Source organism: Monodelphis domestica, chromosome 4, assembly GCF_027887165.1.
Source record: "Monodelphis domestica isolate mMonDom1 chromosome 4, mMonDom1.pri, whole genome shotgun sequence".
Taxonomy (NCBI): Eukaryota; Metazoa; Chordata; class Mammalia; order Didelphimorphia; family Didelphidae; genus Monodelphis; species Monodelphis domestica.
Window position 1 is genome coordinate 433,351,581 of NC_077230.1, and position 26,696 is coordinate 433,378,276.

Consider the following 26,696-nt stretch of genomic DNA (forward strand, 5'->3'; position numbering starts at 1 on the left):
TTAACTCTTTGGGGTATTCCTGATACTCCCATTACATTCTCTGAGCCAACAGAATAACATTGTAAATCAGGTGTTCTCTTTAATACAGACCAGGAAGCTCCAGTGTCTAATAAACAATCATAATAGGTGTTACCCACCTTTAAAGTAACATGGGGTTCATTAGTATGGGAGGGGAAGTGGATACGGACAACGGGTAGTAGGACATCCGGGTCTAGAAAATCAAATCTGATTCCTGTGCCCCAGCCCCCCCAGACACCTTCATTGTGTTTCAGAAGTTCCTTGGGAACCCCCCTGAAAGGTGCCCCCCTGAAGGGCACCTCCCTGAGGGTCATTAGCACCTCGAGTATTTTTGGACAATCACCCTTTTTTATATATTGTTGTGAAGTCATTTGTGAATTATCATTTTCCCAATATCTATTTCTATAGTCATCATTTCTAAAGTTGAGGTTTTTATTGCCATAATTATATTTATTTCCATAATTATCACTTCTGTAGTTGTTATTAAACTGTGTATTCCTTCCTATAATCTTGAGAAAAGCTCTACACTGTACCATATTGTGGCCCTTCTTCACACAAAAGTCGCAGGTAATGGATTGATCATTAGATTTCTGGAGAGGGGCAAGTGTCATTGGTTCATTATCATACCCACTTTCTAATTTAGTTATCTTATCTTTTACACATCTCATTTCTTTCTTCATTTCCTCCATGGCATCGTTATTTTCTTCTTCCTTTTCTTTGTTTCCCTTTAAAGCATGTATAGCTGTTTTTCGCAAATCTTCAAGGTCCATCTCTGACCATCTTGGGACAATGTGTTCTAAAATAATTCTTAATTGCTTTGCAAGAGTTATTGACAAAGATCCTTCTAACTTGTCTTAAGCTAGTCTCTTTAGTTAGGTCCCAATCCAGATATCTGTCCCCAAACTCGATTATTCTGTCCATGAATCTGGAAGGTGTTTCTTCCTCCTTTTGCTTAATTTTTTCAAGTTTCATCCACTTATCTGTACTGTCTCAACATTACCTCATTGCTGTAAAGATGGCCTCTCTACAACGGTATAGTTGTAGATAATCCTCAGGGTTGTTACAGTCCCATTTGGGATTCTGAGATGGCCAATGTGCGGAATTTCGCCCCCGGATTTTGTTGACATGAGCAATTATTTTATTTTTCTCACATTCAGTTAAAAAAGCCTGTAGCAAGTTCTCAATGTCCTTGTAAGACAGATTATACCAAAAAAATTTGTCACCCATCTTTTTTGTTACTAGAAAAGGATCTTGTTCATATGTGGGGATATTTCGTGTAAATTCATTTATTTCTTGGGGAGTAAACAGTATCCAGTGTCTTAAAGTCACCACATCCCTATTCCATCCTATTTCAGGTACTTCTCTTAGAGGAAACAGACCTCTAGTTGAATTTTGTACCTGTGGGTCAGTTTGACTAGGAAAAGTTTCTCTAGGAGGAGGAGATTTCCTTTGGCCTGGAATTTGGTTTTCTGTAGGAGAGGAGGGAACATGAGAAACTGGTATTGCAGGGGAAGGGTTTGGGGGATTGAATTCAGTTAAAATTTGTACTACATGAGAGAAGCAATCTGTTAACTGAGCTATAGGGAAGGTGTTTTCCATCTCTATTTCAGGGAAACATATTTCCTCATTCAAAGGCTCTGAAACAGGTCTGTTTCTGGTAGGGTGGATGTTTGCCAATTGATCCTGTAAGAAACATTTTAGATCTTCTAATTGAGCTTGGATTTTATCCTCAATTTTTTGAGTATTTTTCTGAATTTCAGCTTCAATTAATTTTTTTATGTTAGCATTTCTTAACACATTGCTGAGGAGTACAAAAATGACATTACCTATTAATATAAAATATAAAAAATTGGAGGTATGTTGTATTCCTCAAGGTCCCTAATTCTTCAACCACCATATAAATGTCGAAGAATGTAGTATTCATTTTTATAAATATATTTTGTAATTATTTTCTAACATTCTTCACAAAACATGTGTTGTGAGAGATCGAACCAAGGGCTCCATTTTTCAGAGTTTCCTCACTGCTAATCAACAGGGGTCAGCTAACTATATTTAGCTATCTATCTTAATATCAGAGTCACACAGCTGGGAAGTATCTGAGGTCAGATTTGAACCTAGGACCTTCAGCCTCTAGGCCTAGCTCTCAATCCACTGAGCCACCCAGCTGCCCCTTAAGATTAAAAGGAAAGAAAAAGAAAAAAAACTGCTGATTCCAATTTTAACTTAAGGAGAAAAGAGAAGAGCGAATAAGTTTTTTAAACTCACCTGTTCTAGCAGCTGCCTTTAAGCCGAGTTAGCTGTTAAAAGGACTGACTGAGTGAGGAGAAAGTAGAGTGAAAGGCAAGAAAATTCAGGAAATTTATTGAGGGAACTCTTAGACTTTTGTGGTCAGTCAGACTGTGATATTGAAATCACATTAAAAGACTGATATATATTAATTTAAGGTCGCCAAGGAATTCACTGATATAATTCCTAAATGAAACACTCAAATCAGAATGGAGGTTTATTGCAGTTTAATTACAACAGGAGTAAGAAAGAAGGATAGGGAGAGGAGGAAAGAAGGGGACAAGGAAAGAGGTTAACTCAACCTTCTGGCAGAGCCAGAGGGAGTTTCAGCCTAGGAAGGCCAAGGAAGAGAAGGAAATCAGTCCTTTATTCAGAGTGACCGATCTGAAGGAAAGCTGCCTGCGGGGAACGTCCACCTCAAGCTTCAGGCTCGAACTGAACTCTAGCCCTCCTCCCAGGAAGTCCCAAGAACTCCAGAGGCTGTCCTCTACCTCACTTCCTGCATCTCACATGTGCCAATGGTGACTCTAGCTTGACCTAGGACTGCCCAGAGGTCTGTCCTTTTTTGCACATGTCTGTTGAAGGCCATATTCTCAAATAATTAAATCTTGAGTTTGCTGCAGCCCTTCCTAATCTTGTTATCCTGAGTAGGGTGGAGAATGCAGTTTTCCAAAACCTGATTCTATTATTTCAAGTATCTCTATTGTTATTGATCAGGAAATCGCTAAATCCGATCTTCTAAAAAATGGTCTGAATAGGGTGGAGTAGTTTTGAAATTTACAGGAGTCTTTACAAGGGGCTTTTAGAATCCATGTCCAACTTACACACCACTACACCATGTATTGTTTCTTAATTTCTAGATAATAGCATTTATGCACGTCAGCCTATGCTGTGAAGGCAGTGGAGAAATAGAATTTTATGATTCCAAATTGCCTTCCCAGTTACCTTGTTCCCATCCTCCACCAAAGCTCCCAATGATTAATACCTTGGAAAAGATCCTTGAGGAGTCCTGATCTTGTATGCCCCCTTTCCCTAAAGAGAACAAAACGACAAGTATCTCTCTATTCTCATCCTTATTCTGAATGCCCAGGTCTTCCAGTTCTCAGAGAAGATTGGATCTCCTATTTTGACCAAGGGGAAACTGTATGGATTCTTGATGGAGAAGGCCCAAGCAACTCTTGTCTGGGTGAGCGACATGAAATCAGGTTTATATATTCTGTTATCACAGGAGGTGACTACAAATCAATTGGGAATCAATTGGCCTTTTCTTAGGATTCCCAGGAGGAGAAAGGGAGACGATATTGGTCAAGTTTAGGGGTCGTATAAGACGTTGTCTAATTATGAACTGTTATTGTTATTATTATTATTATTGTAAGTGGGAATTATGGATTATTTATATAAATAGGTTGGATTAGATTACATTGAAAATAGGGTCACTAGGCATTTATATTCATTCCCAAAAGATTCATTTACAATTGATTTAGAAAATATAGAAAGAATGAAGTAGGAAATTAGAGAGGCTAGAGTAAGATATCTAGCCTAAGCCCTAAGTAATTTACTCCCAGCCCCTGGCTCAATCTGGGCAGGGGAGTTTAGCCCTTAGCGGCCTTGGCAAAGCTGAGGACCTGGGGAGGTCTCTCTTTAAGAGGCTGGTCTCTCCTGAGGCTAGTTTCTTCAGAAAATCTCCAAGAAAGGAGTGAGCCTTTTCACTCACCACGTGTCAATCTTAGGGAAGAGATTTAAGAACAGCCTCTCCTGAAACAGGTTCTCCGGTCCAGTCAGCATATTCACCAGCCTGCACTCAAGAATAAAGAATTGTCCCTCACAAGAAGTTGTAATACCTTCCTTTTGTGTCACTTCCTGTGTCTTCCTCCACTTTTTAGGTGGACAAATCATAGTCTAAAACCTTGCTTAGGACTGCCCAGGAGGCAGTCAGTCCATTCTGATTTGTGACCCACTAGTGCACATGTAGGTCACAGACCTCCCACTTAATGATTAAGTGGAATGTTTCCACTTTTGGTGATTTTATCTAAAAATGGGCAGATCTCCCCACTCAACTTTAAGTAGGTTTTTACACTTTTGGTGATTAAATCTAAAAATTGACAGGGGTTACAATTTAATCTTCACAATCCCAGGGGAGTTAAATTTAATCTTCACAATCCTCCTCATGATCATTGGGAGACTAGTTTCCCCATTGATCATTTAACATAATTATTTTGTACCCGTAAACAATTTTCTAACTACAGGTGTATACAATATTTCACCTTCTAATAGGAAACTACAATAGAGGTAAGAGGGAAATAGAAGAGAGAGAAAAAGCAAAACCAAATTTTTTTCTAGATGCATTGGAAAAAACCCAATTAAAGGACACTCTGCTTTGGCATAACAGTGTCCATTTTTAATGTTCACCCCCTTTTGTTCAATCGATTGCACCCTCACTTGATTGGTTTTGTCCAATTCTTCATGACCCCACTTCTATTCTCCACTATCTCTTGAAACCTTTCCAAGTTACTGTTCATTGTTTCTATGACACTCTCCATCTCATCCCTTCTAGCCATACCTCATCCCCTTTTCCTCTAATCTTTCCCAATATCAGGTTTTTTCCCAATGAGTCTTATTTTCTTATTAAATGGCCAAAATACTCAAGCTACCACTTTAGTATTTTACCTTCCAAGGAATTCTTTGAATTAATTGATCCAAGTATTGACTGATTGGATCTTGCTCTCCATGGGACTCTCAGAAATCTTCTCTAGCATCACAGTTTGAAAGTGTTGATTCTGTCATGCTCAACATTCATGTTGTAGTCCAAATCTCGGGGCCATACATTACTCCTGGAAATACTCTAGCTTTGGCTACCTGGATCTTTGTCAGAAAAGTGATGTCTTTGGTTTTTAATAGGCCATGCAGATGTACCATAGCTTTCCTGCTAATGGGGATGGGTTTTAATGACTGCATTTCCTATCTGCAATGATTTTTGGCACAAGAGGATGAAATCAAACCCTTCTTACATTCTTTCCCTTTGATTTAACTGGAATTGATGGGACCAGTTGCCAGTTGTTCAATCTGATCAATTGGTAAAGGTAATAATCAATAAAATATACTTTCCCTTATAGAAAGCAGTTATAAGGAACGTGCTTTCTCAGTCTATAACAACATATGGTCAGTGAAAGTAGGGTACGCCCCATCGAGGAAGGGATAAACCAGGTGCAGGATAAAATATACCAAGAAAGGTCCATCCTTCCAATTTATGGTATATCTGCCTTGTGTCCAATAAGATTTTATTGCCCTGGTCAGTTGACCCCAGTCAATAAGGCCACATTTCACTAATTTAAACTTAAAGACATATATCCTTCATTAGCTGTGCCTCTTCTCTTTGCCAGGCAAATAAATGAACAAGTTTACTTTCTGTCAGTGGAGAGAAGCTCATCTATTTGGGTATATGTGTATCTGTCCTCATTTATGCTTTTCTATGTTTCCTTCAGATGGAGAGAGGAGGCTTGAAATGAGAGAACCTAATGCAAACCTCAGAGAAGAGTCACAACAGCCAGGATTCATGAATGATAATTGCTGTGACTTCAGTCTGAGAGAAATCTGTGACACTGATTTCAAGATAGAAAAAACACAAAAAGTTCATCAGGAATTTGATAAAAATGGAAAGAATATCAGGCAATATTCCATCTCAATTCAGCGTAAGAAAATGATCTCAGACAATGACTCTTCTCAGGACAATAAATGTAGGGAATCCTTTAGTGAACAAGTGGTGTTTGTTGAGTCTCCTGAGAAGGCTCCAGTATCACAAAACTATCAATGTCATAACTGTGAGATGACTTTCAATGTTAAATCAGAACTAATTAGACATGAGAAAAGTCATGCTGGAGAAATGCTTTATACACATAATGAAGTTGAGGAGGCCTTCAGTCATAATTCTGAGCTCACTGACCACCAGAAAAATCAACATGGAAAGAAACATTATAAATGTAACGATTGTGGTAAAGCCTTCAAGAAAAAATTATCATTTACACACCATCAAAATTTTCATAGCAGCACAAAGCTGCATGAATGTATGCAATGTGGGCAAGCCTTCAGGAGACAGTCATCCCTTATTTCCCATCAGAAAATTCATACTAGAGAGACATGTAATGAGTATCCTGAATGCAGTAAAACTTTGAGTGAAAAGTCATCCCTTACTGTATCTGAAAGAAGTCTTACTGGAAAACAACCTTATGAATGTAACCAGTGTGGAAAGACTTTCACACAGAATTCTCATTTGGTTGTACATCAGAGAATCCATTCTGGAGAGAACCTTTATGGATGTAATCAATGTGGAAAGGCTTTCAGATGCAATTCTGAGTTCCTTAAACATCAGAGAATCCACACTGGAGAGAAACCTTTTGCATGTAAACAATGTGGAAAGACTTTCAGTCAGAGGGGCAATCTTAGTACACATCAGGGAGTCCACACTGGAGAGAAGCCTTATGAATGCCATCAGTGTGGAAGAAGTTTTAGGATGAAATCCATTCTTAGTGCACATCAGAGAATCCACACTGGAGAAAAACCTTATAAGTGTCATCAGTGTGGAAAGAGTTTCAGACAGAGCTGCACTCTTACTGATCATCAGAGAATGCACACTGGAGAAAAATCTTATGAATGTAATCAATGTGGAATGGCTTTCAGAAGGTCATCCAATCTTGCTCAACATCAGAGAATCCACAGTGGAGAGAAACCTTTTGTATGTAATCAATGTGGAAAGACTTTCAGATGCAATTCTGGCCTTGTTCAACATAAGAGAATCCACACTGGAGAGCAACCTTATGAATGTAAACAATGTGGAAAGAGGTTCAGAAAGAGCTCCAATCTTGTTGTTCATGAGAGAACTCACACTGGAGAGAAACCTTATGGATGTAATCAATGTGGAAAAACTTTCCCAAGGCCAGACAGACTTGCTCAGCATCAGAGAATTCACACTGGAGAGAAACCTTATGAATGTAATCAATGTGGAAAAACTTTCAGGCAATCCTTCAGTTTTGCTGAACATAAGAAAATCCACACTGGAGAGAAACCTTATGCATGTAATCAATGTGGAAAGGCTTTCAGAAGCAATTCTGATCTCCGTAAACATCAGAGAATCCACACTGGAGAAAAACCTTTTGTATGTAAACAATGTGGAAAGAGGTTCATTCTGAGTTCCAATCTTAATGCACATCAGAAAATCCACACTGGAGTGAAACCTTATGAATGTGATGATTGTGGCAAAGCTTTTAGCAACCATTCAGCTCTTCTTATTCATCAGAGAATCCACACTGGAGAGAAACCCTATGAATGTGATCATTGTGGCAAACCTTTTAGGGACCGCTCCTCTCTTGTTGTTCACCAGAGAATCCACACTGGGGAGAATCCTTATGAATGTTTTCAGTGTCGAAAGACTTTCAAAGTGAGGAGCCAACTTGTTATACATCAGAGAATCCACTCTGGAGAGAAACCCTATGAATGTAATCAATGTGGAAAGACTTTCAGAAAAAGATACCATCTTGTTGTACATCAGAGAATCCACAAAGCTTAGTAAGAGGCATTCAAAAGATGAAAACATTTCTTTATAATCATAAGTGGCTAAATGGTAAAATAGGCACAAAACTTCATTGTATTTTAATAACTCCTTCAAAATTCAAATGGATCATGTAGAAGTTAAGAAATGTGTGAATCATTGGAGAGAAACCCTATGCATGTGATTACTGTGGCAAACCTTTTATGAACTCTTCACAACTTGTTCACCAGAGAACCCACACTGGAGAGAAATGTGACAAGGAAATCACTTAAAAGACTGACATATGTTAATTTAAGGTCGCTAAGGAATTCAGCTATGTAATTCCTTAAGGAAAACTCAAGTCAGCAGTCAACCTTTTATGGAGTTTAATTACAAACAGGAGGAAGAAAGGTATTAGAGAGAGAGAGAGAAAAGGGAGAGAAGGGAATAGGGCTTAAATACCCCCTCTGTTTAGGCTGGGCCAAAAGGCCCAAGCCCTTAGATAGCTGAGGGAAGAAAAAGAGATCAGTCCCTATCACTCACATGACCAAAATGGAGAAACAGTCTCAGGGGCCTCCACCTCCAGCTTCCTTCAGAGCAAGCTTCTCAGAGCAAAACCTCTCCAACCACCTCAGTCCTCAGACCCCGCTATCTTTAAGGAAACCATCCAAGTTCACTCCCCTCAGTTCTCACATCTACCAATCACTGTCCATGTCTACCCTGTGCCAATGGTGGCTCTAGCTTAACCCAGGACCGCCCAGAGGTCTGTCCCCTTTGCACATGTCTGTTGAAGGTCATATTCTCAAATAATTAAGTCTTGATCTTTTGCTGCAGCCCTTCCTAAATCCTGTTACCCTGAGCAGGGTGGAGATTGGAAGTTCCAAGACCTGGTTCTGTCATTCCAAGTATCTCTGTTGTATCAATTCTAAAATCAATCATGACTCAAAGAACTTCCTGTTCTATGCTTAAGCATAGGTCAAAGCCCTTTCCATTGTTCAGCAATAGGTTTCTGTCCTAAAGTAATCTTAAGTAGGGAGGAGAAAGACCCTCCCATGCCAAAGGGGGGTTCACATTCCAATAGACTATCAGTAGGAAATTTTTCAAGTAGGAAATTTCCCAATGGTGAAATTTCCAACATTTATAAGTCTAAGAAATGTTAAGGTTTACAATCCCCCCTGATGATCATTGGGAGACTAGTCTCCCCATTGATCATTTAACATAATCATCCTGTCTTTGCTTTATGATAAAAGTCTTTGGTTAATGGAATATATTCATTTTATATTTAATCACCAGAAGGAAGAATAAGTAGGTAGAGGAAAGGAAGGAGGGTTCGTCGTAATAAAAGAGAACATTTTCTTAACTGGATTTGGGCACTGAGTTAATTCAAAGGAAAGACACTGACAGTGTAATGAGTGCAGTTCTCAAGAGGCAGAATTTCTTCACTTAAATAATTCATCGACTGAACCTTTCATGTGCTCAGTGGACTCTTTCCAAAATCTAAAATGAAGACAGTCATTCTCTCCTCTAGCACAGGTCTTTGGTCTTTCTCTCTCACTATATACACATATATCACACACACACACACACAAATGTCTGCACATCTCCCTGGTGAGCTCCCCACTCAGTCTCTCCCCTGACAGCTGTAATGGTGGAAATTTAGGCTTCTGGGAGAGGTTATAATATTGTAATGGTTAAAAATGTGGCTACAGGATTTATGTAATATTGAACAATGGCCGCCAAGGAATTTACTTATGAAATTCCTAAAATGAAACACTCAAGTCAGAATGGAGTTTATGGAGGTTTAATCACACTGGGAGTAGGGAAAGGAGAGGGAGAGAAGGAGAGAAGAGAAAAGGGAAAGGGGCTACTCAACCTCTGACTAAGGCAGAGGGAGTTTTAGGCTCAAAGGGCCAAGGTGGAAAGAATCAGTCCTTAACTCTCGTGAGTGATCTGAAGGAAAGCTGTCTGCGGGCGTCCTCCCTGTCCAAGCTCCTAACACCCACTCCCCGTCTCTCTCTCTCCACAGGAAGTGAGCGAATTCCAGAGGCTGTTCCCTACCTCACTTCCTGTGTCTCACAAATGCCAATGGTTGGCTCTAGCTTGGCTTAGGACAGTCCAGGTGGGCAGTTAGTTATTTCTGATTTGTCATTGACTAGCACATGCCCGTGTAGTATGGGTGTGCACAATTTTTGGGTGCTAGACCAAGATGGAGACTTTTAAAATTCACAATCCCCCCTGATGATGATTGGGGGACTAGTCTCCCCAATTGATCACTAAACATAAGCATACTGCACCCCAAAAATTTCTAACTGCAAGTGTATACAAAAATTTTTTCCACTAAGAGGAAAATTATAATAGTTGTAAATATGGGGAAATAGAGGAGAGAGAAAGACAGCAAACCAATGTTTTGCTGGGCGCATTGACAAAAGCCAATTAGGGGGCAGTCCCCTTTGGCATAAGAGTGTACATTCAAAAAATGTTCAATCAACCACACCCCAAGGTTCATTCTGGATCTTCCTGTAGTGAAAAGGTTTAGATATCTTTCTGCAAACAGTTCATTCTCTGGATTCAATTAGTTAGCAAGCTTCTTCTCTGAAGATTTCTCTCTCGAACAAAATTTAAATCTTGGATTTGATGAAATACAATCCCCCCTGATGAAAGTGTTAAAAAAACACTGAGTCCAGCTGAGGATTCAAGTTTTAGTTGTGGGGGGGTGTGTGTTAATTCAAAAGAAAAACAAAACAATATGAAAATAAAATCAAAATCAAAAGAAGAAAAAGGGAAAAAATATAAACCCTTTATATATGCATATTTATATTAAAGAAGAATTCAAAATCAGTATCAAAATCAAAAAAATCTATGTATACAAAATTTGAGAAAGCAAGAATAAAAAAAATTTTTTTCCCCCACAGGCCCCTGTATTAGGGTCAAGTTAAGTAATTTCTAATCCCACAAGTCTGTAGGACAGAATGCAGTATATTTTACTTCCCCATTTGCAGCCAAGGCTACAGGAAGTTGCCATACTATAGGAGAGAAAAAAGAAGACCAGATTTTTTTAATATATCTAGGGAAGTGTTATTCCCTCGTCTGATTTTACCTTCGTTCTCAGGGATGGATGGAGCCAGGATGGTAGCCAACCTTAGGTACTTGTCTGTAGGTACTTTCACGAAGAGTGTGGATACAGGGAAGGCCTACATCTTAACGTCTGTCAAGTGTCGCAACCCCGAGTCTCACACTAGGTTCAAGTCCTTAGTATTGGCTTAGAAATGCATTAATTCTACCTGGATTGGTCTTTGATTTTTAGACCTGTGAGCTCTTTTGGCATTATCCAGGTTATTTCTGTGCTCCTTGTTTGATCTCATGCCTAGAATCAGACACAAACATTAATCATAGTCCCACAACAATTATCAATAAATGGCAGGTTCCCATAGTCTAAAGCTGTTTGGGTGCGTATTAATAATAACAACAAGTATATATATTTAAACTAATATTGTAGAATAAAATTAATATTGATCATATGTACCTTAAGTACATAGAAATGAGAAAAAGGGAAAAAATAAAATAATGTAGAAAAAAAATAATAAAATAAGGAAAAGAGAAAAAAGGGAAAAAGAAAAAAATTAAATTTAGGAATTCAATGTGTCAAAAGCAGAATAAAACAGTTCCACTTGTCAATGGGTAGTTATCTCCAATGCATGTATAGGATACAGTCAATCAGTCTCAACAGAAGATGCTCTCTTTACATGAGAGCAGTGAATCCAAGAGTCCTTTTCTCCAACCTTTATAGATGTTGGAGTAGTTAACAATATTTGGAATGGTCCTTCCCACGAAGGCTGGGTTGCTCCTGTACGCTGGAAGTTCTTTATATACACGTTGTCTCCTGGGTTCAGGTCGTGAAGTGAAAAGTCTAGTGGTCCAGCTTGTACTGCAGCTCCGGATTCATGTAGCTCACGCAGTTTGTGCTGTAATTCCTGTATATAGGAAGCAATAGTAGTATCTCCCCCTAATAGCGATGTATAAGCCGGGGAGAAAGGCTTAGCCTGTATAGGCGGATGTCCAAAAAGCATCTCAAATGGTGAAATATGTAAGTCTCCTCTAGGCCTGCTTCTAAGATAAAATAGGGCCAAAGGGAGAATTTCAGGCCATTTTAAATGGGTCTCAGTGCATAATTTTCCAATCATAGTTTTAAGTTCTTTGTTCATCCTCTCAACTTGGCCTGAGCTCTGGGGATGATATGGGACATGGAATTTGGGAGTTATCCCCAAGCAAGAATATATCTGGTTTAGAACAGAATCAGTAAAATGACTCCCCCTATCGGAATCAATACGTGCTGGTAGGCCAAAGCGAGGAATAATTTCTTTTAAAAGCACCTTAGCAACAAAAGCTGCTGTGGCTCGGGCTGTGGGAAATGCTTCCGGCCATCTGGTCAGTTGGTCTACTATGACCAAACAAAATTTATATTGTCCAGCCTTTGGCATCGTTATAAAATCTATCTGCAGGTGCTCAAAAGGTGTGTAAGCCAGAGGACGTCCACCAAAGGCTTTGCCACGAAAGGCATGTTGGTTATATGCCTGGCAGGTAGAGCAGGATGAACACACTTTAGAGGCTATGGTAGTTATACCAGGGGCTATCCATACTCTCTTAACAGAGTCCACGATGCCCTGGGTACCAAAGTGGCCATTATTATGAACAGATTGGCAAATTTGGTGATAGAAACTTCTAGGGAGCAGGGGTTTTCCTTCAGATGACACCCAGACTCCATTGATCTGTTTTGCTTTGAATTTCTGTTTCCATTTTTCCACTTCCTTCTCATCATAGGAAAGTGATAAATTTGAGTCATCAGTAGTTGTTAATGTTAGAAGTAATTCAGGCCCTTCTATGGCTGCTAGCTTTGCAGCAGCATCTGCTCGGTCATTTCCCCTAGAGACAGGGTCGGTGCCACCTGTATGGGCTGAGCAATGAACTACAGCTAGGGGCTTCAGGCAGCTGAAGAGCAGAAAGGACTTCATTAATCTACCTCATGTGGACACATAATTGTCAACGGGCATCCTAATACTAGATCAACGGTTTTTGTCACTAGTAAAGCAGTAGCAGCCACTCCTCTAAGGCATGGTGGTGCTCCTGAAGCTATTGGGTCCAGCTGGGCTGAATAATAAGCAACTGGACGCTGAGAAGGCCCCAGAGTCTGAGTTAAAACGCCTGAGGCTACTCTTTGCTCATGTACATACAAAGTAAATGGCTTGTTGTAATTTGGGATGCCTAGAGCAGGGGCAGATAAGATAGCCTTTTTTAGCTCTGATAGAGCTGACATGTGTTCAGGCTCTAATTTGAGGGGTTCAGGGACTGCATCCCTTGTTAGTGCTATAAGAGGTTTAGTAATTTCCCCATAGCAAGGAATCCATTGTCTGCAAAACCCTGTTGCTCCCAGAATTGCTCTTAACTGTTTTTTAGTGGTAGGAGCACTCAATTTTTGAATATTCTCAATTCGCTTGGGAGAAATAGAGCGGGCACCAGCTGTCAGAATGAACCCCAAATATTCTACTTTGGGGAGACACCACTGAACTTTATCCTTTGAGATCTTATGACCTCTTTTGTGCAATTCCAAAAGAAGGTGTTTACTATCTTCCTGACATGCTTCTGCATCCACGGAAGCCAAGAGTAGGTCATCTACATATTTTATTAATTTGCTGTTTCTAAATTTTATATTATCTGTATCTTGTCCCAAAATTTGTGCAAATAAGGTCGGACTTTCTACATAACCCTGGGGCAGACAACTCCAGGAATATTGTATGCCATTCCAGGTGAAAGCAAAAATATGCCTCGAGTTCTCATGTATGGGTATAGAAAAAAAGGCTGAGCACAAGTCTACTACTGTAAAGTATGTAGCTGTGCTAGGAATAGAAGAAATAATAGTATTGATATTGGGAACTATGGAGTGTCTCTTTATAACGTGATTGTTCACAGCCCTCAAATCCTGTACGAATCTATAGAGGTGTTTGCCATCGGGTCCCCTTTTTGGTTTTTTAACGGGGAGGATGGGCGTGTTGTATTCAGATTTACAAGGGGAAATTATTCTTTGGTCAATTAAAGAATTTATTATTGGGGTAATGCCCTCCATTGCCTCCTTGGAAAGAGGATACTGAGGAATGCAAGGAGGTGGGCTGGATTTAGTTTTTATTTGCACAGGAGTAGCTGATTTAAGTAAGCCTACATCAGTAGAAGATGTGGCCCAAAGAGACTCTGGTATATCTGTAGGTATTTCAAAGGTGGGAGGCTCCTTTGCCTCCTGGCTCTCTGAGAGAAATACAGGGAGTAAATTTAAGGTTTCCTCGGGCACTTCTAAAGAAAGGGAGCCATCTGGGGCGCACATTATTGTGGCTTGTAATTTGCATAGTAAATCTCTCCCCAGCAAATTTGTGGGAGATCCAGGCATTAAAAGAAAAGAGTGCTCAACAGTTAGGGGTCCCACACGTACCATGCGAGGAGAAAGTTTTGGGACCTTTAACGGTTTTCCTGAAACACCTACTACATTTAAAGAGCCAATAGAATCACATTTCTCATCTGGTTTGCTTACTAGAACTGACCTAGATGCTCCAGTGTCTAAAAGACAGTCATAGTATGAATTTCCTACCTTTAAAGTGACATGAGGTTCCTTACTGTTTGGGGGGGAATATATAGGGATTATTGGCATTAAAATATCAGGGTCTGGAAAATCAAAGGTCTCATTCTTTGATTCCAAGGCCCTCACCCCCCCCCCCCTTCACACCTTCATAAAGATGCTTGGGCAGTTTTTTGGGACCCTCCACGCTGTTGGGGTTGTTCACCCTGAGTGTAGCGTGGTCGAGCTCCATTTCTTATATATTGTTGTTGGGCATTTTTTGGGGTAGTATCATTTTCTGTATTTTGAGCACTGTCATTTTGATTGGCATTGTGGTTCCTATAGTTATTATTCCTAAAGGTGTTATTATTTCTTGTTTCCCGTAGCCTGCTCCTACAGACTATCATTGCATGGCCTCTCTTCCCACAGAAGAGGCATATTAAGGGGTTTGTTAATGATCTATCTGTGGATTCCTGCAAAGGGGCCATGGTCTCTCCCTTACTTTTCAATTGTTCCTTTAAAATTTCAATTTCTTTTTCTAAGTCTGACACTGATTTATTGTGTGTCTCAGGTTTTTTTGTACGATTCTTATAGGCATATGTTGCTACTTTCCTCAGTTCTTCGATGTCCATAGACTCCCAGTTGGGACAGCTGGTTTCAAAGTAGTCTTTTACTGCTGAACAACAATTCCTAACGAATTGTCTGCGTATATGTTTAATGTCTTTTTCTCTGGACAAATCAAGGTCCATATATGTACTTCCTACGTCAATAAGTCTGTCCATAAAGTGGGAGGGGGTCTCATCAATTTCCTGTCGGGATTGTTCAAATTTTTCCCATGCATCAGGGCTATCAGAGCAGTCTCTCATGGCTTTTAATAATGCTTCTCTGGCCAGGACTAGTTTTGTGTGATCTTGTGTAATATTGGGGTTCCAGTGTGGATCTACAGTTGGCCAGTGATGAGCTCCTCTACCACTTTTCTTATTAGCTAGAGAGATGACATTATTTTTCTCTCTTTGTCAGAAATGTATCTAACAAATTCTCCACATCCAACCAAGAAGGGTCAAAGTTTCTGAATATATTTTCTAATTTTTCTATAACCAACATTGGTTCTGCCTCAAATGATTGAACATTGTGCTTGAATTTTTTTAAATCATCAGGTTTAAAAAGTGTATAGTGTCTTACAGACACCAAGTTTCCTTCTTTATTAAAGGTGGGTACTTCCCTCAATGGAAATAAACTTCTGTCTAAACTATCTGGTGTTACTGTTTCTAGGCTACTTGCTCCATTTTCAATGTTAGGATCATTGGCTGTTGGAGCATGGGGGTTGGAGATTAGAGCATGAGTGGAGGGAAGGGCAGGGGGAAGGGCTGGGACAGGAACAGGGGGTGGGGCTAGAGCATGAGCATGGGTGGGGGGAAGGGCAGGGAGAGGGGCCGGGGCTGAGGAGGCAGGGTAAGAGGCATGAATGGAAGGAGGAACCAGGGTGGGAGGGGCAAGAATGGCAGGGGGAGGGGCTGGGTGGTCAGGATGGGGAGGAGCTGGTTGGTGTAAAGGGGCTTCTATTTGAGCCAAATCGTTTTGGGCAGGGTTGGTCAGGGAATCTGATAATGATGGGGGATGGAGAGTTAAATCACTCCTATTGTGGGATGTTTTTAACTCCCTATCAATGTTTTGCAGGAAGGTTCTTATCTCTCCCCATTTGTCCTCTTTAATTTCATCCAGGGAAGTTTTTATCTCTCCCCATCTTCCCTCACTAATTTCAGCCAGGGAAGTTTTTATCTCTCCCCATGTTTTCTCCCTAACTTCATCCCGTTCCACCAATTGTTGATAAATAAGAGTATTTTCTTTTTTAATTTGTTCAATAAAAGCATTTTGGTCCCGAATTCTTTGATCAGTGATAGTAATCAATTCTTTCTGTTGCTGATCAATAAATGTGTGCAATTCTGTAATTCTCTGATCAGTTATAATATTCTGTTCTCTAATTTGCTCCCCAATAAAAGTGTGGAGTTCCCTAATACGTTGATCAGTGATATTATATTGCTCATTAATTTGTAGAACAATAAAAGTGTGTAATTCCTTAAATTGTTTAGTAATAGAAGGAACAAGGGAGTGTTCTCTCTTAGAGGTTAGGTGTATTATTTTAAGTACAACAATTACAATCCCAAGGAAGATGAATATAAGGGTCACGAAGAGGTTTATAGTTTCTGAAAAATACCATCCTAGAGGAACACCTACTAAAAATCCAATGTACTTGGTCATCGAACTCATAAGCCAATTCAGAAGCAAAGCAGACATTGGTTGTAGCCACATTTTTTTTTCTTTGAGTCAATTGCTAGGTTGCCTTTAACCTTTTTTTTTTTACAGTAGGTGGCTCCCTAGTCTACAACCCTATACAGGCTAAGAGCCTATTGTGTTGTAAATTCTCCTTATTAAGCTTCTGGGAGGGGTTACAAAAACCCTCATGCAGGAAGGTAGAAGCTATGAAAGGGCTGATTAGGAGTGAATAGACCGTAAACAAAAGGCAAAACTAAACCTCCTTCTTTTACAAAGTGTGTATATGGGTGGGTCCCAGCAATCTTCTTTAGCCCTCAGGCTAAAACGGCTAGGACCATGTGCTATCTTCCTTGAGCAAAGCCCACTTAAATTTTTAAGACTAGAAAGGCCAGGAAACAGAAAAAAAAATGGGTTTTAAGTTAGCTCCCTAGCTGTATTCAGCTGGTTTTTGTTTTCTTTTTTTTTTTTGCGGGCTAGGAGCTCCTAAGAGCTTCTTCTCCTCAGGTTCCTCGTTGCTAATCAGTTGATTAGGTAAGCCTGGCCTGCCTCTCAATCTACTGAGCCACCTCCTTAAAGTAAAAGGAGACGGAAATGAGAGACAAAGGGGAGAAGGAAAAAAAAATCCTGTTGACCCCAATTTAACTTAAGGAGAAAAGGGAAGAGAGAAAAGGTGTTTTATACTCACCTGTTCTGGCAGCTGTGTCTTTAAGCCAAGGTATTTGGTAAAAGGACTGACGGAGTGAGTAATAAGTGGGGTGAAAGAGCAAGAAAATTCAGGAAATTTATTGAGGTTCTAGAAACCTTCGAAGCACTAAAGCAGGGCCAAGAGCCAGAGGGGGTAGCCGGGGTGGGACTTCTCCCAGGTGATTAGTAAGGACATCAGAAGACTGATATAGTTCTTTTTTCCCCGAAGTGGTTACGCCAATTGTAATGGTTAAATTTTAGGCTTCTGGGAGAGGTTGAAATTCCTAAAATGAAACACTCAAGTCAGAATGGAGTTTATGGAGGTTTAATCACAATGGGAGTAGGGAAAGGAGAGGGAGAGAAGGAGAGAAGAGAAAAGGGAAAGAGGCTACTCAACCTCTGACCAAGGCAGAGGGAGTTTTAGGCCCAAAGGGCCTAAGGTGTAAAGAATCAGTCCTTAACTCACCTGAGTGATCTGAAGGAAAGCTGTCTGCGGGCGTCCTCCCTGTCCAAGTTCCTAACACCAACCAGCTCCTCGTCTCTCTCTCTCTCCACAGGAAGTGAGCGAATTCCAGAGGCTGTTCCCTACCTCACTTCCTGTGTCTCACAAATGCCAATGGTTGGCTCTAGCTTGGCTTAGGACAGCCCAGGTGGGCAGTTAGTTATTTCTGATTTGTCATTGACTAGCACATGCCCGTGTAGTATGGGTGTGCACAATTTTTGGGTGCTAGACCAAGATGGAGACTTTTAAAATTCACACAGCTCAGATTCATAAATAGCCGCTGAGGAGGGGCCTTAGGAGGCCTCAGCTCCTCCCTCATTACTTCATCCCAGGGGAAGCAGGCGCTTGGCCAGGTTGGAGAGAAATTTATTCCACGAAAATATCACAATTCAATGTTTATTTTCAAAAACAGTTTATTGATGAAAAACGAAGGGTCTTAAGTCTAAGTCTGTAACCATGGAAACCCGGGGATCCAGGGTTCGAGAGGAGAAGCTGAGAGGCTGACAGGAATAACTGACAAGGCGGAGGCCAGATCGGACAATAACATGCTACTAGCAGGGCAGGAAAAGTCCTCATTCAGACACAGCTAGAGCCAGAAGGCCGAAAGATTTCCACTCCAAAGGAAAGTGGAGAAATCTGGACTCAATGGGAAGAATGCAGAGAACTCGGAAAGAAAACAGCTTCTTGTCTGGAACTTCTCTGCTCTGGCTGGTTCCTAGCAGCTTCCCACCCCCACCCCGCCCCCACCTCTTTAGTGCCGTCTCTGACCCTCACAACGTCCTCCATGGAGGAACTGCAGAAACCCCCCAGGCCGGGCACAGCCGGGGCTCACCCAGCTCAGGGGGCCGCCCTGTCCCAGACTGGCCTTCAGGAACCAGAAGAGCCCTTGGATGGCCCCTTCCTGCCAGGCCCCGCCTCCCCGGCTCCCCCCCAGGCCTGCTCTCCTCCCTGGGGCAGCTCTCCTCGGCCAGCCCAGCCCCCTCCCCTGGCGGCCCTGTGCCCAACTCGGTGCCAGCCCTGCCAGGCTCTTCCTGCTGGGGCTGGGGAAGCCCAACGCTGTCTGTCACCCCCGCATTCCCAGCACCCACCAGGGAGGCCCTCCTATGGCCAGGGGGGAGGGGCTGTGAGCAGGGACTGTGGGGAGAAGCTCAGGGCCCGCCCTGGGAGGCCAGAACAAGGTACTGGATGTGCGGGGCAGCGTCCGCCCCGCCCCGCCCCCACCCCCTCTTTGGCTTCCTTCCACTCAAAAGCTGCACTGGCTGGATTGAGGGTTGCTGGGGAATGGGGGCATCAAGTGGGGGCGGGGAGAGCGGCCTGCCATTTCCTCGGAGCCCAACGTTAGGACTCCTTCCCTGGCAGGTGGGCAGAGATACCCCCGCTGCCCGCTGACCAGGCTCCTTCTTCCCTGGTTGTCACCTTTGAGGTAGAGTCCAGACCACCCCTCCCCCAGCAGCCTCTCAGGTCCGGTGTGCGGGGAAGGGCAAAGCCCCGCCACGGCTCTCGCTCCACTCAGAGCCGCCCCGCCCCCGTACTACCGTGTTTGTCCCTTTCTCTGAGTCCCTTTAAGGTGATGGCAGACACCGAGACACCGCCATGACAGAGAGACTCAAAGGGAGACACTGGGAGAGCCCCTCCCCCAAGCACGCCATTACGCGTTTTGCCCCGCCCCTCCTACCCCGTTACGCGTGCGCAGCAGCTTCCGCCCACACTCCCCGCCTCGTTAACCGGGAACTGGTCTGTCTGGGTCTTCCGGGTCCCAACAGCAGAAAGTCTCGGCTGCCAGAGCAAGGAGCCCGGGTCGAGCGTGGCCCGTTGACTCCCTTCCCTCCTCCTCTCACACAACAAAGGTCCAAGACGCACCGCTCTAAGTCTTCCGGAAGCCGAGCCTGGCCAGGAGAGATTCCCTGCGTACCTGGAGGCTGCTGTAGGGGGCGGAGCCAAGAAGAGGGCGAAGACAGGAAACAGGTATTCCGGGATATGAATTCCTCCGAAGAGGGAGGGGCCAAGACTTACCCTAAGGCAGGACAAGGCATTCTGGGAAATGGAGTCCTCTTGCCCCTGGGTGCAGGGCGGGCAGAGGGACCAGCTATACGCTCACGGTCCCTAAGGCCTGGGGAGCCGCCGCCTTCGGCCCCGCCCACCCTTTTTTCCCTTCCAGCCCTGCCCTGCTGCTTCTTTGAGCTGGAAGCTGCTTCGGGATACAGCCTGGCCCACAGCAGGGGCCTCATAAATTTCCATGGATTGATTGATTGATTGACAGGCTGATCGGTGAATAGAGATTCCTCTTTCCCGAGGCCTGCAGAGGGATCCCCCCTTCTGACAGAGAAGGAAACTGAGGCACGGGGCAGCCCCTGACAGTCCAGGCCCCTCCCACAGCTTCCCCTCCTCCAGGGATCTCTGAAAGTCCTTCTGCTCCTTGTGCTTTTTGGGGGGAGCCCGGGCCCCCCCCAAGGAGGGGCCAACCCTATCCCCAACTGCAGCAATCTGGGGAGGCAGCAGGGAGGGTGCAGCACCTCTGGGGGGTCCTTCTAGAGCTGCCAGCCCCCAGGAGGAGCCCTTTCCTGCAGGCACCCCCAGGCCTGGCTCCTGCCCTCCCCCTGCAGGAAGGCTTTTCCCCCTAGGGCCTCCTCTCAGACTTTCAGACTCCCCATTCCAGCCCAGGCCTCCCCCAGCAGGGGCTTCCTGGTCCTCCCCTTCCCTCCCCAGCACAAGCCCTGCCTTCTCCCAGCCTCCCCCTGCCATGTTGCCCTTCCTGGTTAAGCCTCCCCTTCTGGGTCACAGTCAGGGCTGAGTCTGGGCTCCAGAAGACCCTGAAGGGCACATTTGAACCCAGAACCTCTGCTCTCTGGGCCAGGCTCTCTCCATGGAGCCCTCTGGCTGCCCCTGAACTCAGCTGCCTCCCAGAGCTTTTCCTCCACATCCCTCCTGGTGCTTCCAGGCATTCCCCCCCCCTGCTGCCCCCTCCCCCCCGCAGGCTGGGCCCCCCAACTTACCTCTCCTCCAGCCAGAATCACCCCCCTGGGCCTGCCTCCATGCTGGCCTCCGTGTCCCCCTTGGGCCACGAAGGGGCCTTTCCCTGTGCCTTGTCAGAGCCTGTTCTGGCCCCCCAGGACTTTGTCTTCCAGAGGGGAGAGGGGGCAGGGAGGCCCTTTGGGGGCACAACTTCCTGGGCCGGGGGTGGCATGGCTCAGGGCATGGAGCAGAGCAGGATGGGGTCTGGGGCCTGCTTGGCTCCGTGGGGGAGGAAAGGCAGGTCTGGGAGGAAGAGGAAGCCAGGGCTTGGGTGCAGATCTCCTCTGTCTCTACCCCTGGGGTCACCACACTGTCCCTGCCCAGGGGCTGCTCCCCCCTGAGCCCCCCAGGCACCCCAGGCTGCTCCTCCCCCTTTGCTGGCTCTGCCTCTCCCCCAGCTCCCCTGTGTCTCTGAGGCTAAATCCAGGCTGGAGCCCAGCCATCCCAGCTGGGTTTTCCTCCCCTCCCCAGGCCTTACCTCAGGAGGAGCCAGGACTCCCCCCCAGTCCTGGGGGTGAATTCTGGAGGAGACTTGGATCCGGAGCACCCTCAGGCCAGGACCTGGGAGTCCCAGAGGCAGCTGTCCTGTCTGAGGTCCTGCGGCCTGACTCCGGGGTCCCCCCAGCATCCACCCCGCAGAGCCAGCACAGCTTGGGCCCCGAGGGAAGCATGGAAGGAGAGGGGCCCCGGGACCTCTGCTCTGGGCTCCTGGGCCAGCCTCTGGGCTGCCCTTTCTCTTTCTTGGAAGTGGACTCTTCACCGGTGGGGTGGAAGCCGGGAGAGCCCGAGAGCCTGCAGGGTCCGTGGGCAGGACTGCAGAGCACGGGCGCCATTTCTGCGTGGAAGGGAGCCCCCAGAGCTGTTGGCTTGGGCAGGAAGTCTGAGATGGGGTTAGGTTTGGGGATCCAGACTCAAGGTGAAGTTCCGGGGGGAGCTGAGAGTGCGAGTCCTGCAGGAAGGTGAGGAAGCCCCTTTGCTTTCTCTGTTTTCCCTTCGTCCCTTGGGCACTTTTTTCAGCTTGGACCACGGGGAAGGCCCCGACCTGAGATTCCCAAGCAGGGATCCCAGGGCTTGTGTGAGGGGGCACAGCAGAGAAGGCTGCTCTTTAGCCACCCCGACTGCCCTTCCCTGCCTTCCTCTCTTCCTCCCTATGGAACGTGGCTTCTCCTCAGCCTCCACCTTGGGCTGTAGTCTCTGATCCATGAAGCCACTGCACAGACTGGACTTGGGAGGGATTTTCCCAACTGGGAATTGCGCAGTACCATCCTGTACCCACCACCCCAGGGCTGGAGTGCGGCCCATAGCGATGCCAATCCCTGCTGCTTCCCCGTCCCAGAGCCCCAGGTGGGCACTGGGCTCTGGGAGAGCTGCCAGATATCGGGCCTCTGCCTGTGCTGATGGCTTTTCTGAGGACTTCCACAGTTCGGGGTCCCTCCCAGGTCACCGCGTCCATCGCCTCTGGGTCACGTCTCCAGGAGTCCTCCCGAATACTGGCTGCTCATCACAGTTACCCCAGCTGTGGGAGCTTTCCAAGTTGTTGCTCCTTCACCGTTTCCGGTATCCCAGCTTTCCCTGAAAGGGCCCCTTGTTCATGGCCCAGGCATGTTCCGTCCGGCTCAGGCACACCTCGCCAGCCATTCTCCTCTGGAAGGAGCTCCTGCTTTAGCCTCCAGGACTTCGCCATAACCGAAGGAGCTGTCAGGAGCCCCTCGAGATGTCCTCTTGGTTGGCTGTCTTTGGGGGAACGTGGCCAGGAGTGTGTCCTGGAGTCACCTGGACACACAGTCTGGTGACTTGGGGCTCCACAGCTTGGCTAACGGGCCTGTTTCCCCCGGGAGCCCCCAACACGAGCCATTTTCTCTGGTCATCCATAATTTAGTCTGGCTGCGCATTCTGAATTCAGCCATGATTGTGTGAACTCTTGCAGAGAAATGCTATGAGCTGCTAGAAGTAAGGATGGCCCAAGGCCTGCTGCAGGTTGCTTCCTGTACCTGGGAGAGTGGGAGGAGAGGCTACAAGGGTAATGGCAGGACCCTTTGGAGCCAGTTGCTGGGGTCATACTCTGTCAGCATGGTTGGAATTGGCACATCGCTTGGCCATGAGGGAGAGGCTTTTTGAAACCATATTTTCAGGGCACCACAAAGCCCCCTCCTCACACCAGGATCTCTTGTCTCCATGCCTGACTCTCAATCCATTGAGCCACCATGCTGGACCCCCTGTCCCTCCCCCTCCAACCCTCACCTCTTTTCTAGATCAATGGATAGACAGACACACAGAGATCTCCCTTCAATGTGTGTGTGTGGGGGGGGGGGGGGGGGCTCCTGCGGAAAATATGTAGAAGTTTATTTGTTTAAAAATTGTTTTAAAATTTAGATGAATATTTTAGTTTCACATTTTATTGGAGTAGAAACTTCACTTTGAGAAAAACAACAGGATTGCTCTCTTTCCCCTCAAAACTCGAATCCAGAAGATCAGCTTCCCAGTTTTGAGAAAAGGTGAAGTAAGTACATTGTGCTTTTTATTTTGAAATTTTTGATTGATTTTTCATTTTTTCATTGTTTTTTAATTAATTAAGAATATTGTTCATGGTTCCATGATTCATGTTTTCTTCCTTCCCTCTGAATTCCCCCCACCCAGAGTTGACAAGTAATTCCACTGGGTTATACATGCATCATTGTTCAAAATGTATTTCTATGTTATTCTTAATTGCAATAGTCATCATTTAGAGCCCAAACCCCAGTCATATTCCCATGAAACCACGTGATCACTCGTGTATTTTTCTTTTGAATTTCCGCTCCCACAGTTCTTTCTCATAAGTCCCTCAGAATTGTCCTGGGTCATTGCACTGCTGCTAGTAGAGAAGTCAATTACATGGGATCCTGCTACAATGTATCAGTGTCTGTATACAACATTCTCCTGGTTCTGCTCCTCTCACTCTGCATCACTTCCTGGAGGTCCTTCCAGTTCACATGGAATCCCTCCAGTTCTTCCTTCCTTTCAGCACAATAATATTCCATTCCCATCAGATACCACAAGGTGTGAGCCTCTCCAGTCAATGGACACCTGCTCATTTTGCAATTTTTTGCCACCACAAAGAAGCGCAGCTCTGAATATTCTTGTAGGAGTCTTTTCCCTTATCATTTCTTTGGGATACAAAGCCCAGCAGAAACACAAGTGTTCCTGACTGATATATATTTCATTTTTGTTTATTTTATTTTTATCCTGAAAGTAAGAAAACAAAAAATAACAACTTAAACTACTGAACTTTCTTGAGGTAGAGTGAATACAGAAATGCAGTTTGTGTGATTTTTCACTTAGCAGATACAGGCTTTGATTTTGTTTTACTAACTAATATCTCAAAATTGAATGAAGACTTTTTCATGGAAAATTGCTTTAATAAGTTTTGACTAAACTTCTAAGTCATGTTTTCCCTGCTCTGTAATCTCTCTCTGATAAAAGGAAGAAACAGAAAGGCTTCTTTTAGAAGAAGACTAAGGGACTAAAAGAGACTCAGTTATCCTGATTTCTTGGCTAGTTTTCCCAGAGGATCCACTTGTCTTCCACTGAGAGAATGCCTCTTAAGCAAGAATAACAATATAAAGGGAAAGACCCTGAAAGGGTGCAAATGTTTTCAGGTTGAGGAGAGACAGTTAAATTGGGGAGCAAGATTTAGTCTGAGGTACAGACTGCAGGGAGGACAGGGATGCCTGCCTAGTGATTTAGGGAATGTGGGAGAGGGATATGTTTGGGAGAATGAGGAGGGATGCAAGGTCTGTCTGTCCTAATTTGGAAGAAGCTGAGTATAGGAGGGGCAGAGCTGGAAGAAGGCAGGAGATTCTACCCCTAGGGAAGAGGGTGTGAGACCTAGAGAAGAGATAGGGAAGGAGGGAAACTGTGGGGGAAGGAGGAGCCTCCCAGATGGCCTATCTGGTGGTTGATGGCCCAGGTGGAATTTGAGCTCTGGGGTGGAGTTTGGAGGCCTGGGAGGAATCTAGAGTAGAAGAGAGGGATTCCAGTGGTCCAGGAATTTGGAGGGTTAGGGTGGGACCCTTGAGATTCAGAAGATCAGCCCAGAGTGGGTTGACTGAAAACCTGAACCACTGGAACTGAGATCAAACTTTCTTCTTTTTCTGGAACCCCAGACATTAGTCTCCTGTTGAAAACAAAGTCCTTCTGCCTTCTTGAATACAGCCCAGTGCATGTAGGTCATAGGTAGGTCTGAGTCAGGAAGCCATGTGGCACTTGGGTTCTGCTGGCTGCCTTTTCCTTTGAGTCCAATCCTTCCTCTCTGACCTCATGGTGAGTGTCCACTTGAGCTGATGGGAGCACTTGTACCTCCCCCATCTGGCTCTCTCTTCAACTCTCCTTTTTGTTTCTTGTCCAGGTTCCCCATCATATCCCAAATGTCTGGGGACACTGTCCTCTGGGTCACACTTCAGACCTCTCTCATACCCACCCAGGAGCACTGCCTCTAACTCTCACCAGGAACCATATGCCCTATTTCCCTTCCCCTAGCTCCTGTTCAGAAATTCCATTGCCCTACCAACAACCTTGGTTCTCTGCAGGGACCCAGGAGTCCTGCTTCTTTTCCTCCAGGACCTCCCTGGGACCCAGACACCAAAGCTTTTAAGGAAGGTGCCTTCACTGGACCTATGGCTCTCCTGCAGCCTCCCCTTCCGATCCCAGGCATTGAGCTTCCTGTCTCTAGTTTACCTCCAAGGACCTGTGAAGGGTCAAAAGGTTTGGTAGGATTTGGACAAAGGTCAGGAGAGCCGTCTCTTACGCACAAAGCAATTCGTTTATTTTTAGGAAAGTTCAAATAGAAGATAGAAAGGAAGAAGGCGAGAGAAGCCTTATACCTATACCTAAAATACCAACCCTAACTAAAATGGCTAAAAAAAGCCAACTCTCTCTGCCCTGGAGAGCAGTGTCTTCTGCCAGGGCCAGGACAGGCCTCCTCTGACTACACTGAAGAATTTCCTCACTGTGGATCTACCCATCTAAACTAATCAATGGGAGCATTAATCACCTACCACCTCCTTCCAGGCTGTTAAGGCCTTTAATCCTTTTTCTCTATCCCCAACTCTCAGTTATTTTAACTGTCAGTCTCAGAGACAAAAGCCCTGTCAAGTGACCCTTTTACTTAACTCCTCCTCTGTGTTCTACATAAAGGAACCTTTAGCTCCCTTTCAGAGGCTGTCAGATGTTAGCTGACTTACTGAGAAATGTTTCTCTGAAAGAAACAGAGGGAGAGAGTACAAAAGCTCTTCTAACACGCCCAGAGAACCAGCCTGCAAGCTAAGCTCCAAAAGGGGGTCCCAGGCGTCCTCCCCAGCTCCTGGTTAGAGCCTGGGACCATCTTCCTGCTTTCCCAGGCTCAGCTGCCCTCCTGGAACTCTTCTGGCATCGGGATGGCCCCTCCTCTCCCAGCTCAGTTACAGGGTCCTCCTCTGCTCCCAGCCCCTTCCTTGCCCAGGCCTCCTGCTTCCTGCCTCCCTTCTCAGAGCCCTCAGTGAGCCTGCCAGGCAAGAGAATCCCAGCCAGGTTTGTGTCTCCCAGCCTCGGGCTTCCCTGGTCATTCCTGACAGCCCCATCCCAGAGCCCTCCTGGTCCTCAGCCTGTCCCAGCTCCCTCCCTCCTAGACCAGGCAGGAGGGTGAGGGTTGGGCAGGGGGCCTCAGGGAGGGCAGAGCTCTGACTGGGGCTCCTGGAGGCTCTCACTGCCCCCCTCCCATCTGGGATCCCAAAGCCCCTTCTGCCTCCTGGTCTCTGCAGGAGGATGGGCAGAAGAGGAGTAAGAGG

General features: G+C 45.0%; 2 protein-coding genes across 15 annotated transcripts in view; both read left to right on the top strand.

Moving 5' to 3' along the window:
• The window catches only part of LOC130453585 (zinc finger protein 420-like), a 33,622-nt gene extending 17,947 nt beyond the window's left edge, over positions 1-15,675 (top strand). Inside the window, exons 4-5 of the mRNA XM_056825694.1 lie at positions 3,395-3,490; positions 5,787-15,675. Of these exons, the coding sequence (XP_056681672.1) occupies positions 3,395-3,490; positions 5,787-7,864 (2,174 nt within the window). The 3' untranslated portion in view covers positions 7,865-15,675. The remainder of the gene's footprint in view (positions 1-3,394; positions 3,491-5,786) is intronic.
• A 2,254-nt stretch (positions 15,676-17,929) lies between these two features.
• LOC100024256 (zinc finger protein 883-like) overlaps positions 17,930-26,696 on the top strand; it is a 114,773-nt gene continuing 106,006 nt past the window's right edge. Inside the window, exons 1-4 of one of the 14 annotated variants that reach the window (XM_056825681.1) lie at positions 17,930-19,061; positions 19,731-19,848; positions 23,303-23,395; positions 26,271-26,439. In XM_056825681.1, the coding sequence (XP_056681659.1) occupies positions 18,529-19,061; positions 19,731-19,848; positions 23,303-23,395; positions 26,271-26,411 (885 nt within the window). In that variant the 5' untranslated portion in view covers positions 17,930-18,528 and the 3' untranslated portion in view covers positions 26,412-26,439. The other 13 variants (XM_056825682.1, XM_056825670.1, XM_056825671.1 and 10 more) reach the window with 13 other exon arrangements.